Source organism: Staurois parvus, unplaced genomic scaffold, assembly GCF_062004578.1.
Source record: "Staurois parvus isolate SC_StPar_1 unplaced genomic scaffold, SC_StPar_1.0 ptg000466l, whole genome shotgun sequence".
Taxonomy (NCBI): Eukaryota; Metazoa; Chordata; class Amphibia; order Anura; family Ranidae; genus Staurois; species Staurois parvus.
Genome location: NW_028318262.1, coordinates 1,026,597 through 1,040,587, shown reverse-complemented (window position 1 = coordinate 1,040,587; position 13,991 = coordinate 1,026,597). Strand labels below are relative to the sequence as shown.

Here is a 13,991-nt window from a genome sequence, read left to right as displayed (position 1 = left end):
TCCTGTTTTCTTGAAGCTATTCTCCGACAGCACGTCAAATTACTCTGCCTTTGTATAGCTGTAACTGTAGAACACCAAGGCTTGGTATTATCACCACAGTCAATTCATTGATGGAGGATGACTTTCCATTGTTACTGGCCAGCTGCAAGACAACACCAAGAAAGGAGAAAGTGTGCAATTAAAACCCAATGATTTCCTGTCAGGGCCAGGTGATTTTAAAATGAATGTGTAATCTCGGCCCAACCTAAACAGCTTCATTGTGCCCTGTCTTAAGACACTAGTGATCTGCTTCCTGAGAATGTTTCCAAATTGGTGACTCCATGCCTCAGAGACAATGGATACATACCATTTTGTGTCAAAAAAATAGCGAACTATGATGTGGAATTAATAGGCTGCATTCTCATGAATATTGGTTCACCGTCTACCGTCAGATATATTCTGTTTTCTGCGGTATTGATTTCAGAAGGCAGACAAGAAAGTTGTGTGCTACAACTGCAAATCACAAGAAGCTAATTTGGAATTCTCTTGAACAGCTTATATAGAGAGAGATCAACAGTGACATCTTACAGCAGTCATTTCCTTGATAATCTGACAGAAGCAAAGGGGACGGTATTGCAAAGTATTTAAGATATTAGAGATCCCGGTAGGCATCAGTCAGTCAATGGGATTTACATATAACTGGAGGAAAGGAAAAGTGGATGCACTGCTTTTGATTGTTGATGGGCTAATCTGGACTTGAAAATTTAATGTTTAAAGCTGGAATACAGGCAGATAAAAAAGACCAGTTCATGCTGGTATGTGTACATACAAAAATCATTTTCAGTGAACACATACCACATTGCAATAACATACCATTAGTTTTCAGGTATCTCCTAAAGGCAGCCAGAGTGGAATGTAGCCAGACAGATTGAGGTAGAAAGCTCCAAAGGATGGGAGAGGCTCAAGAGAAGTCCTGAGAAGAGCTTGGGAGGAGGAGACTAGAGAGCAGGAGATCTAGGAAGGAGTGGAGGGAACGGTTTGTGTGATATTTGGAGACAAGATTGGTGATGTAGTTACATAGTTAGTCTGACTGAAAAAAGACAAAAGTCCATCCAGTTCAAGCCATAGAAAAAAAAAAGTTATAATCCTATACCCACAGTTGATCCAGAGGAAGGCAAAAAAACCCCAACAAAGCACGATCCAATTTGCTCCTACTGGGAAAAAAATTCCTTCCTGATCCCCCAAGAGGCAATTGGATATTCCCTGGATCAACTTTACCTATAAATATTATATCCAGTTATATTCTGTGTATCTAAGAAACAATCCAGGCCTTTTTTTAAGCAATCCACTGAGCTGGCCAGAACCAACGCTTGAGGGAGTCTTTTCCACATTTTCACAGCTGTCACTGTGAAGAAACCTTTCCGTGTTTGGAGATTACATTTATTTACCTCCAGACGTAAAGAGTGCCCCCTTGTTCTCTGTGATGGCTTCGGGGTGAAGAGCTCTACACCGAGTTCACTATATGAACCACTGATGTATTTATACAGTTGTGTTCAAAATAATAGCAGTCAGACATCACTAACCTGATCAATCACTGTTTTTGATAGAAATTATATTTCTACATGGCAAATAATTTACTAGCAGGTGTAGTAGAGTAATAGAAATCCAATAGACCCAACAGTCATGACATGCATGCTGCTGATTCTGTGTAATTGAATCACTAACTGAAAGGGGCATGTTCAAAGTAATAGCAGTGTGGAGTTCTGTTAGTGAGGTCATTCATTCTTTGAAAAACAGGTGGCAATTATTGCCCTTATTTAAGGAAGGAAGGCAGCAAATGTTGTACATGCTGGTTACAGTGCATTTCTCTCTGAAATTCTGAGGAAAATGGGTCGTTCCAGACATTGTTCAGAAGAACAGCGTACCTTGATTAAAAAGTTGATTGGAGAGGGGAAAACATATAAAGAAGTGCAGAAAATGATAGGCTGCTCAGCTAAAATAATCGCAAATGCTTTAAAATGGCAACCAAAATCTGAAAGACGTGGAAGACAGCGAAAAACTACCATTCAAATGGATAGAAGAATAGCCAAAATGGCAAGGACTCAGCCAACAATCAGCTCCAGGAAGATCAAAGAAGGTCTAAAGTTACCTGTGAGTACTGTTACAATTAGAAGACGCCTATGTGAAGGCAAGCTATCTGCAAGAAGCCCCCCGAAAAGTCCCACTGTTGAAAAAAAGACTTGCTGAAGAGGTTACAATTTGCCAAAGAGCACATTGACTGGCCTAAAGAGAAATGGAGCAACATTTTGTGGACTGATGAAAGTAAGATTGTTCTTTTTGGGTCTAGTGGCCGGAGACAGTTTGTCAGACGACCCCCAAACACTGAATTCAAGCTACAGTACACTGTGAAGACAGCGAAGCATGGTTGTGCAAGCACCATGATATGGGGATGTTTCTCATACTACGGTGTTGGGTCTATTTATCGCATACCAGGGATCATGGATCAGTTTGAATACTTGAAGTTATGCTGAAGAGGAAATGCCTTTGAAATGGGTGTTCCAACAAGACAACGACCCCAAACACACCAGTAAATGTGCAACATCTTGGTTCCAGACCAACAAGATTGACGTTATGGAGTGGCCAGCCCAATCCTCGGATCTTAATCCAATAGAAAACTTGTGGGGTGACATCAAAAATGCAGTTTCTGAGGCAAAACCAAGAAATAGAGAAGAACTGTGGAATGTAGTCCATTCATCCTGGGCTGGAATACCTGTTCACAGGTGCCAGAAGTTGGTTGACTCCATGCAACAAAGATGTACAGCAGTTCTCAGAAACAGTGCTTATACAACTAAATATTCATTAAGTGATTCAAAGGAAAGCAAAATCTTCAAACATTTTTCAGTTTATATAGTGAATGTTTGAGTTTGTAAAGAAGAATACAGACACTGCTATTTTTTTGAACAGTCTAATATTCACTTTTCTTCAATTTTTTTAGAAGAACAACACAAATTTGATCTATTTTTCTTCATGTTTTGATTTGGAATAGAATGTGTAGTGTTCCCAATGCATTTGTGTATTTGGAAATAAAAGCTATTCAAAGGATTTTTAGCTTTATTCACTTTTTTCAGCACACTGCTATTATTTTGAACACAACTGTACATGTTGATCATATCCCCCCTTAATCTCCTCTTCTCAAGAGAGAGTAAATTCAGTTCCTCTAATCTTTCCTCATAGCTCCATGCCTTGTATCAGTTTAATCGCTCTTCTCTAGTTTCTCCAGTTTCCCAATGTTCTTTCTGTGAATTGGTGCCCAAAACTGAACTGCATATTTCAGATGAGGTATTGCTAGTGATTTGTACCGGGGTAATATGATATCTCTCTCTGGAGTCTATACCTCTTTTATTACACGAGAGGATTTTGCTCGCTTTAGAAACCGCAGCTTGGCATTGCTTGCCATTATTAAGCTTGTGATCTACTAGAACTCCCAGATTCTTCTCCACCATTGATTCCCCCAGTTGTACCCCCCCCCCCCCAGTATGTATGATGCATGCATATTCTTAGCCCTCAAGTGCATCACCTTACATTTTCAACATTAAACCTTATTTGCCACATAGTTGCCCAATTTAACAGAGCATTGAGGTCGGTTTGTAGCTCGGGACAGAGTTGCAAATGGCTTTGTTTGCTTTTAGCATTTTGAATTTATTTGCTGGACATTTGGAAGCCAGTGGAGGGATTGGCAGAGATGGGTGGCAGACTTAGACTGAGTGGTTGGTAAGGTAGATGAGCCTGACAGCAGCATTCATAAAAGACTTGAAGAGGGGACAACCTATGGGGAGGTAGGCCTATGAGCAGGGAGCTGCAATAGTCAAGGCGAGAGATAACATTGGAGTGAATGAATAGCTTGATTATTTCATTAGTTCAAAAGCAGCACATTTTAGAAATGTTATGGAGGTGAAGTCTACAAGCTTTTGACAGCATGCACCTGTTTTACAGTGAACTTCGGTGTAACATACTACCATGTTGTGGTGTGATGTGTTGCTAAGAAAGGGCCAAGTCCCGTTTATGGTTCATTGGCAGCCCATTGATATTGAACAAGCACGCTGCATCTCAAACTTCATCATCGAGGTAGCGCAAAGGTGTAAAGCTGGCCTTAGTGTATATATAAAAGCATCTAGTGTAGGTAGCTGACTATAACTTGGTATCAGCTTCCTACAGTGCCCTGTACGGTATAGCTGACTATGAGAGAAGGAGGGTGAGTGCAAGGAGTCGGTTGTGCTGTAGTGCTCATATGCTAATAAGTAGATTGCTGATTTTAGATATTAGAGTGATCTAGAGATGAGCTCCTCAGTCTGCTGCTTTTTTTTCACTGTCCAGTCACACATGGGGGGCAGGGCTTAAACCTAGTTCTGTCATTTAAAGCAAGACTTCACCCAAAAGGGGAAGTTCTGCTTGTTTGCATTCTCTCCCCCTCCACTGCTAAATTTGGCACTTGTTTTGGGGGGAGGGGAGCAGGTATCTGGTTTTGACAGGTACCAGCTCCTACTAGTGGTTAGATCTCCACTGCAATGTTCGGCCCCTCCTCCTTCCCCTGCAGCCTTCTGGTATATATCAAAGGTCCCACATAACTGCAGGATCACTTACAAAGTGTAGTGCAGTGCGGCTTGCGCATGCGCAGTGGGATACTTCATTGCCAGTTTCCCTTACCTAAGATGCCAGCGCCTGCACCCCAAGCTTATTGAAGATTCAGCTAAGGTTAGGATATCCTGGATCCATGGACAGGCATGTGTTCTTATATTAAAAGTCAGCAGCTAAAGTATTTGTTGCTGCTGACTTTTAATTTTTTTTGGGTGGGGGACTGGAGTTCTTCTTTAACTGCAGTAGAGATAAGTCATGTCTCCAGGCTGCTTGTGCTGTTTAGGAGGGTTGTATAAATCTCAGGACTGTATGGATAGAAATACAAATCTTTGGCAAGGGAAATGTGTAGGTGTATTTCATTCTTTTGTCTTCAATTCAGTTAGCAATATGCCTGGAATTTAGTGTAAAATCTGGTAATTTTGTGGGGGGTTCCCTCAGAGCCCTCAGTGTTTTGATCCCTTTTAATGTACTGATTGATCCGTTTATTGTGCAAGTTACTAATATTCTGGGGCCAAAATCAACTTAACTTTATTGCTTAAAGGCTGTTTTGCTAATTCAAATTCAGGATCCTAATTTTATTACTTGCCCACTGGTTGTGCATATGTGGTGTGGTGTGGTCTTCACTTTGTTAGTCCGATTGTTTAGGTGAGACCAAATGTTTCGTAAAGGAGATTAGACACAATGAAGAGCTGTTTTATTTGTATACAGATTCCATTTCCAATTATTTATATGTATCGGGTAGGATAGATGCTGTGTATATAGTAGGTTAACTTCATTTATTTTTTTACGTTTGAAGATTTCGTCATAGTCCGAATTACTGGTACTTGAGAGACTGGACAATACATGGATGGATCAGAAAATGTCTTAAATACGGTGCCCAAGAAAAGGCATTATATACTTTGAAAAACAAGGTAAGGCTTTCCCATACCGTTTCCATACAGCACAAAGCAGTAAAATGTATAGACTGATCTGTAGAAATTCTTAAACTTGCAGATTAGCTTAGTTGACCAATTCTTTAGATCCTACATTTTTAATCCCAATACCTGCCAGAACTTTTTCAATTTTTGGATACAGTAGCGTAGGGATTGAACCCATGTCAATTTTTTTGCTGTGTTCTGTGACCCCACAAAATAATTTGCATTCATTTCTTTTAAGTACAGACGTGATATTAAACGGGGAAAGGCATGAACCTCTGTCAGGTTACTATTATTGCCTATCTTTCTGTCCCAGTGACTCCTGCTACCCTCTCATTTATTGTTATGCTGTCACGCAGAGAGGAAGTAAGATGCAGGCTCCCCAACAGGGTCACAGATGGCAATAAAATCTAAGAGGGTTAGGGCCCTTGCACACTAGAATGCGTTTCCATGCGGCTTCCCGCACCACATTCTAATTGCACTACTTGCAATCAGCTGCGGGTGCCACTGCAGAGTTAACGACAGCCCAAATGCAGGTCACAAACACAGTGCATTAGCCCCCAGTGGATCACATGGTGCAAAAGTCCCATGCAATCCGGTTGCCATTTGTTTAAAAAAATAGTGCATGCACTACTTTTGGCGAAGTGCGATTTTAACCCAAAATGAATGGGGTTGATATTGCACTGCACAGAACTGCTTGTGAGCCGTGCAGCGTTCCTGTGCAATTCACATGCGGTACCTAGTGTGAAAGAGCCTTTACTCTGCTGAACCCTATGTAAAAAACAAAAAAATATATTTTTGGCTGGCGTTGTCTATAATGTGTCAGTTTACTGACATCGTCTATCAGTAAGAACTCATGCAGAGAGGATATTTTCCTAACGCTCCTAGAATCCCTTCCTCTTGGCAGCAGTGTGTTGGCAGAAGAAATGCCTGATACTTGTAAATGTGTATAAGGCGTTTAGGCGTGTTTAGCCGCATCAGGCTTTTGTTAGGTAATTGATTTCATTGGCTAGAATAAATAATTTATTAAACACTAAACACGCCTAGCATTAACATGTGTTTTGAGCCGCCAGGCCTTTTTTTTTCTGCCAAACTTGCTGGATGAGCTGGCAGTGGAGTTTTTTTTAACTTTGTGTGCATGGACACATAGGCTAAGGGCCAATTCACATCATTGCATTGATGTGCGTTTTAGCGCAGCTGTAAAATGCAGATCAATGGAAGGACATCTAAAAAAAAAGAATTTCCCATGTGTCCTATGCACACCATAGCGCTGCATTGACCTGCGTTGCGCTAAAATGCAACATGTATGCATTTTAGCACAACGTAACAGATTTAAGCAGATGTCAGCTCTTCCTCCTAGATTGCAAGCTCTATCAAGCAGGGCCCTCTGCTTCCTCTTGTACCAAATTGTATCGTAACAGTAATGTCTACCTTCATTTTGTAAAGTGCTACACAAACTGTTGGCGCTATATAAATCATATATAATAATAACACAATGTGCAGGATATCCTGTGAAAATGCAGTATGCTTTAACGCGTGCTAAAATGGATGTCAACGAACGTCAAAATAGATGTCAGTGGATGTCAGCGCGCGACTAAAATGGATGGAAATGTACATCCACTTTCCATGCATTTTAGCGCACGTCAGTGTGAATTGGTCCTAACAAGCATGGGAGTTTAGTGTCATGAAATAAGTCAGATGCAGCTATAAGCAGCTTTGAAAAAAACATCCAGTGTGCGTGAGGCTAAATTGTTCATTGGAAGTGTATATGCAATGTAACATTACCTGCAACGGCGGCAATCAGAACCAAGGGATTGAACTGCGTGGATAGAATTCAAACCCAATTCCATTTTTTGCTTTTTTTTTTTTTTTTTTTCTCTGTTGCCAAGCTATTTTTTTTTTTTAAAAAAAGGCAGCTTTCACTTGAATAATTGTGCTGTCGCTAACATACTCACTCCTTTGCAATCCAGCCCAGTCTTCTTCAGAGTTGAATGACACTCGGCATCATCCAATTCACTTTCTCTGAGCCCAGGGCTTCAAGGACACACACTTGGAGGGCATGACATGGGCTAACAGAAGAATGCTGCAGGGGATAGTGATAATGTTCTCTTCAGCGCTACATACAGACATACTCTCTGCAGCATTCAGGACCTGCCCACCATCAGAGTAACGCCGGCAATAGATGGTTCGAATCTCAGCTGGTTCATCAGGCACAGCACACAGCATGTCGGATTTTTACTTGCAATTACTGTCAGCGGCTATAGCTGCTTGCAATAATCACTGTATTTTCCTGGCAGGGACAGCTCATCGCTCACTTCTGCTGGGAGAACACCATAGCTCCATGGGAGGGATTCCCCCATCAACTCTGACAGTGTGGGAGAATCTAGCAATTTTCTTTCCTGCAACCCATGACTGCAGCAAAGAAAATCACATCATCTATGGCCGGCTTTAGGCAGGTCATACATTATTCATTTTTTCATTTAACCAGCGAGTTGAACAGGAACAAACAAAAAAAAAAAAAAGACCCGATTCCCCCATCCACACGCTCATTGTGGATGGAGGAATCCTTTTCGCTAAGCTATTGTATTCTGACAGCAGGGAGACTTTCCCGTCATCAGAATACACCGATCAATGCTGCTGCCACTCATCTACCATGAACAACCCAACAGGCTTTTTGTACAAAGGTTGATCAACAGATCGACTTCTGTACGACCAGCCTGCCCATACATTGATTGAAATTCGTTCATTCCCTGCTGAGCCAGCTGAATTTTCGATCCATCTATGGCCCCCTTTAGAGGATCCATGATGTCACTTAACTGGACTGAATACCCATGAAAAAAAGAAATGTATAAAATTGAAAAAAAAAGCTAGTGGGGGTTATTCATATATTTTGAAATATTGATCCTTAAATGTCATCAGTAATGCATGAAACATTCCTCTTTCAGCTGTAAGCCATGTCCCTGAAATGCAGAACAGCTCTTTTCTCCAAAGGTTTTCTGCTACCTGCTCAGCCTTAAATCAATGTGTGAACCTGCCTGTGTATATAGAACTATTACTCTCATTGCAGCATGGCTCTGACATTTTTGTCTGTGGCAATTCTATACCCTATAAATGTGAGGAGAGAGGCTAAAATGGCCTTGTGCCCAAAGCATAAGCAGATATTTGAAGGTTTTATCTGCTTTTTCTTTAGAAGTTTTACTACATTTTGATCAACTGCCGAAATCTACATACTGATTTTTCCATCCACTTATACTGGTTTTTCAATTCCTGTATGTATGCTTCCATATTGCTATTGATCGGCTCTTTTGTGTCATTTACACAGGTGCAGTATGGAATATTCCCAAATGATTTCACGTTTAACTTATTACTTGATACATTCATAAAAAAAGAGAATTTTGAAGGTATGACTTATGTTTTTCTCTAAGATTTTCCATTACACTATATGAATTTTAAAATATTGAATACAAAGATGAAAACCGATATCTGCTGTGATTTGAGGGAGAGAAAGTATTGACATTGAAAATTACAGGATGCATAGAAAATAATGAACCAACGAATCCCCGTTTTGGCTAAATTCTTCAAGGTTTACAGTGGTTATAGGGCTTTATGGCTCTTTCACACATGTGTTCAGTCTGGATCTGTCAGTTTTTCAAGAGATCCAGACTTAAAGGGAAAAAAATATAGTGCATACAACTGCTACACAAGTCGTAATTGAATAATATTAAAAATGGCCTTTCCTTTGCAATCTTCAGTGCTGTAATTTTTTCTAGAAAGCAGTGCAATATGGCAACCTGGAACACCCCTCAGAAATGTAATTTCCTGTTTGTGTGATTGGCTTCCTGATTTTCTCAGAAGTCTGCACTAAGTTACAAGTCAGATTTTTGGCATCCCCATGCGACAAAGATCTCATTTTTGGTGAGATATTAACAAGGGGAAATCATAGGGCCGGTTCACACTATGCCCTTATATGACGCACAGCACGTTCCTGTGCGATTCATATTTGGGTCTATGCAGTGCGATTTCATGCCCATTCATTTGAATAGGATGAAATTACACTGCACCGCGCTAAAAAGTAGTGCATATCAACCGCATCGCATGGTACTTTGTACCGTGCTTTTTGGTGTGGGCAGACGCAATGCATTTGGAATCTGCGTTCGAGGTGTCTTTAACGTTAACTGACCCCCACAGCAGATCGCACCGCATTCCAGTGTGAACGAGCCCTTAGTCTAGGTTCACACCTATGCGTTTCTGTTGCAATTTGCAGAAACGTAGTGCAGTCCATTTAATATGATTTCCTATGGGATAGGTTCACATCTCCATGTTTTCACCTGGTGTGTTTTTTCCGAAAGGGTCAGGGACTTTTTTCAACACAAAACGTTGCATTTTTGGTTCAATAGACTTCAATAAAGACGCTGTAGAAATACATGTAGTGCGTTTTTTTAATGTGTTTTTGATGCGTTATGCATTTTTAATCTGCCCAGCAACAAGTTGGGGGAAAAACGCAACACACGCCAAAATTGCATGTGCAAAAATGCAAAACGCACCGCAAAAAGCACTGCAGAAATGGCTCAAGCGCAAACTGCATAAGTATGAACCTAGCCTTAAGGGGATACAGACCTTGCCACTTTCCTCATTAGAGCCCTGCAGGTGCAGCAGCTGATTGATAATTATAAAACCACTTCCATACAGATTCACTCTGCGCATGGACACAAAGAAACAAACAGCTATTTCTTCAGAGTAACAAAAGGAAGGAATTTGCAGCAAAGTTTGTTAAAATTCTTGCAATGGTCACCTAGAGGGGATTGTTTTTTTTCTCAACAAAAGTGGAGTTACTCTTTATTAATCTCTTTAACCACCTGCCGACTGCAGATAGCCAAATGACTGCATCACTGCGGCCGGCCAGTTCTTGGAGGGCGTCATATGACATCCTCCCAGAATGCGCTCTTCTGTGTGCCCCCAGGGGCGCACACCCAGCGATCTCCTGTCACAGTGTGAGGAAAGTACTGCCGAGAACCGGCAGTTGTCAGAGGAGCGATCACCACTGGGTGCCCTGATGATCGGTGCCCAGCAGTGCCACCCACAAGTGCCCAACAGTGCCACCCACAAGTGCCCACCAGTTCCGCAAGCCAGTGTCCAGCAGTGCCACCAGTCAGTTCCTAGCAGTGCCACCAGTCAGTGCCCATCAGTGCTGCCTATCAGTGCAGCCTCACCAACGCACATCAGTGAAGGAGATAAATTACCTGTTTGCAAAATTTTATAACAGAAACAAAGAAAAACTTTTTTCAAATTTTTTTGCTCTTTTTTTGTTTATAACGCAAAAAATAAAACACCCAGCGGCGAGTACATACCACCAAAAGAAAGCTCTATTTGTGTGAAAAAAAATGATAAAAAGTTCATATGGGTACAATGTTGCATGACTGTGCAATTGTCATTCTAAATGCGACAGCGCTGAAAATTGGCCTGGGCAGGAAGGGGGTATAAGTGCCCGGTAAGCAAGTGGTTATTAACATGTCTATGGCGCTTACATCTCAATCACATTTTGTCAACAGAAAAAAAATGAAAAAGGTCTGCATCCTTTTCCGTTTTTTTGGACATAAGCAGATATAAATGGATTCTGTCCATGGATGCTCCGTCTGTTCTCTTCATTTCCATTTTTAGCCAAGAAACATGCTTTGATTTATTCACCTGTGACAACTCTACGACTGACAACTCGTGCTCTTTTTTTGTTGATAGCGCAAAAAATAAAACACCCAGCTGTGAGTAAATACCACCTAAAGAAAGCTCTATTTGCGAGAAAAAAAATGATAAAAATTTCGTATGAGTACAATGTTGCATGACCGAGCAATTGTCATTCAAAATGTGAGAGCGCTGAAAGCTGAAAATTGGCCTGGTAAGGAAGGGGGTATAAGTGTTCGGTAGGCAAGCGGTTAAACAACTTCAGGGGCCCACATTTTTTTTTTACTTCAAGGAGTTTACTAGCGCTTTAACATAGCAATTTATTTGTTGAAAATTATTCTGACTATAAGGCCCTGGTGTTTGGCAAAGAATGTTCTGTCATCTGGTGATGCAACGGTGACATATCCATCTTGAGCGATCCAACATGTCAACTGATTGATTACAACCTGATATATCATGGATTGCCAAGATTGTGTGCAAAGGACTGGCCCACTCTTATGTTTATGTATAACTGTCTGTGTCCTCTTTTCTACAGATGCTGTCTCTGTAGTGTTTGAGATCATGCTGCAAGAGAGCTTCGACAATGTCTCCACACAGCTCCTGTCCCTCTATGCCTTACATAAATATCTCTCTGGAAATCCACAGCTGACGGTAAACCTGTTTATAGGCTTTTTTATTAGGTTTTTGACTCGTCGTTTTTATTTTTTGTCATAGAATCTTTATAATTTATGGTGATGTGTAGACGGTGTTGGAAAGAGTCCCCAAAGGGCATTTGTCTAAGACCCCTCCCCTTGCAACTGCTGGCCAAGTAAAAACACTTATTCACTGTATATCAACTGAGCACTAGATAGAAGTGAGCCTTGTCCAGGTATGTATTATAGTAGTAGGGGGTCCTAACATTTATCATACTCACATCTACTAAATAGGCCACTAAAAAGTCCCAGTGAGCTCTAGTGTAACCGCACAGTCTGCACAAATGCTATTTACTGCCTGGCTGTAACGTAACAGACTGCTTTTAGATGTATGCGGTGTGATCAAGAATTGTAGTCATGAGAATGCTGCACAAGAGGTCGTAGTTTTAGAGACCTCCTTGTTGAGCTAACTAGACAAATTTTAGTAAACGTCAAGTTAGGCACTGTAGGACCTGAACTGTAGTACAGAAGAGCCCAGTGCCCATCAGCATTGGACACCATGGCTTTGTGGGGAGACCCCTGTTTTTGGTGAAATTCCTTCCCCAGCACTTCCCCCTCCAGGGCTAAAGGGCATGTGGTCTTGTATATGGGGCATGGGGAGACTGTACACTTGTACAGTCTCCCCATGCTATGTTGTCGCAGGCTGGTTAGCTCTGGTAGTGAGGGAGGCATGCAATTTTCTTTTCCTTTTTTTTTTTTTAAACGGTTTAACCCTTTCCTGCCCAGCCATAGCATTTTTTAATAGGGTCTGTAGACCTGGGGGGCAAGAAGAATCGGTGATCATGCGACCACTCTGATTGGCTACCAACCGTCAGTGGGGACTGAGATCTGTCATTGACAGCTCAGTCTCTGCTGAGAGTGTTCAGTGAGTGCTTTCTCAACACAGAAACATCAGACATCCAGTGACGAATGTGTGGGCATAAAAGATCACCCTTAGTCAGTGGGAGGAGGACCTGGGCCTTTTGAGGAAGATTAATGGAAACAGGCCTTGGAACTCGTTCCCACAGTTTTCTTTTCCCTGTCACATCACTTAACGCAGTTGTTCATTCTGCATAGAGTTCATTATACACCGCAGTGTCTCCATACTTGGTGTAGGTCCAAAACTCCACCATTATTGGGTGGGTGTATTTCAGACACTTAAAGTGTTACTAAATCCAGCATTCACTATATCCCGTCTCCCACAGTACACAGAAAATGGAAATGCAATTATTTTAGTAAATATAAACTGCTAAATACCTTTTCTCATCAGCAGTATACAGCAGTCTTGTGACTTCTGTCAGTGTTCTGCCAAGCACTGATTAAAGCTTGTAGGAGGAGTTTTCATTCTCCTCTGCATGACCCCTGACCTTCTGTCTGGACAGTTCTGATTGGCCCTGTGCTGATCACATGCACCTCCCCCCCCAAAAAAAAAAACCTCTCTAGCAATACACACCAAACTGTGCAGAGTGTCTCCTAGAGCTCTGTACTATCAACAGATGGATTGGGGACAGTAAAAGAAAGGGAGGATCCAGGGGCGGACTGACAACTCATGGGGCCCCCGGGCAATAGGGGATCATGGGGCCCCTGTGTCCTTGCCCACACTCAAAGCACACCCAAAAAAGCCTATAAAAGGTACCAGTGGCATCTCAAGGGGCCCATTACTGACCCCGGGACCTCAGGCAGTGCCCAAGTGCCCGAATGGTCAGTCCGCCCCTGGGGGGAGGATCAGAGAAGACAGGATCAAACAGCCTTTTTACACAATGCAGAGGATTAACCTCTTAGGTTCCACAGTGAGTATAACCAGCATGCTTTACTGTATATACAGATTGATTTTACTGTTGTGGGTTTAGTAACACTTTAACAGTGCATGCTCTATTCAATTCCCCCTTGATCCTAAATGTGCTCTTTTGGGTATTATCCTGAAAGATGCATTGCCTACAGGATTTAGTTTTTTGTGGACTACAGCTGTGCATCTTGCCCGAAATCCAATTTTGCAGAGATGGATCTCACCTTTCCCCTACAGTCTCTCAGTAGAGAGATATTTAAAACTAGAAGAATTAACTTATAAACATAGAGGTTGCCCCCCAAAAATGACAAAATCTTGGACCCTTGGCTG

At 41.7% G+C, this 13,991-nt stretch overlaps 1 protein-coding gene across 1 annotated transcript in view; it reads left to right on the top strand.

The window, feature by feature from the left end:
• The window catches only part of MRPS27 (mitochondrial ribosomal protein S27), a 118,422-nt gene that overhangs the window by 70,496 nt on the left and 33,935 nt on the right, over positions 1-13,991 (top strand). Inside the window, exons 5-7 of the mRNA XM_089689019.1 lie at positions 5,411-5,525; positions 8,851-8,929; positions 11,740-11,855. Of these exons, the coding sequence (XP_089545145.1) occupies positions 5,411-5,525; positions 8,851-8,929; positions 11,740-11,855 (310 nt within the window). The remainder of the gene's footprint in view (positions 1-5,410; positions 5,526-8,850; positions 8,930-11,739; positions 11,856-13,991) is intronic.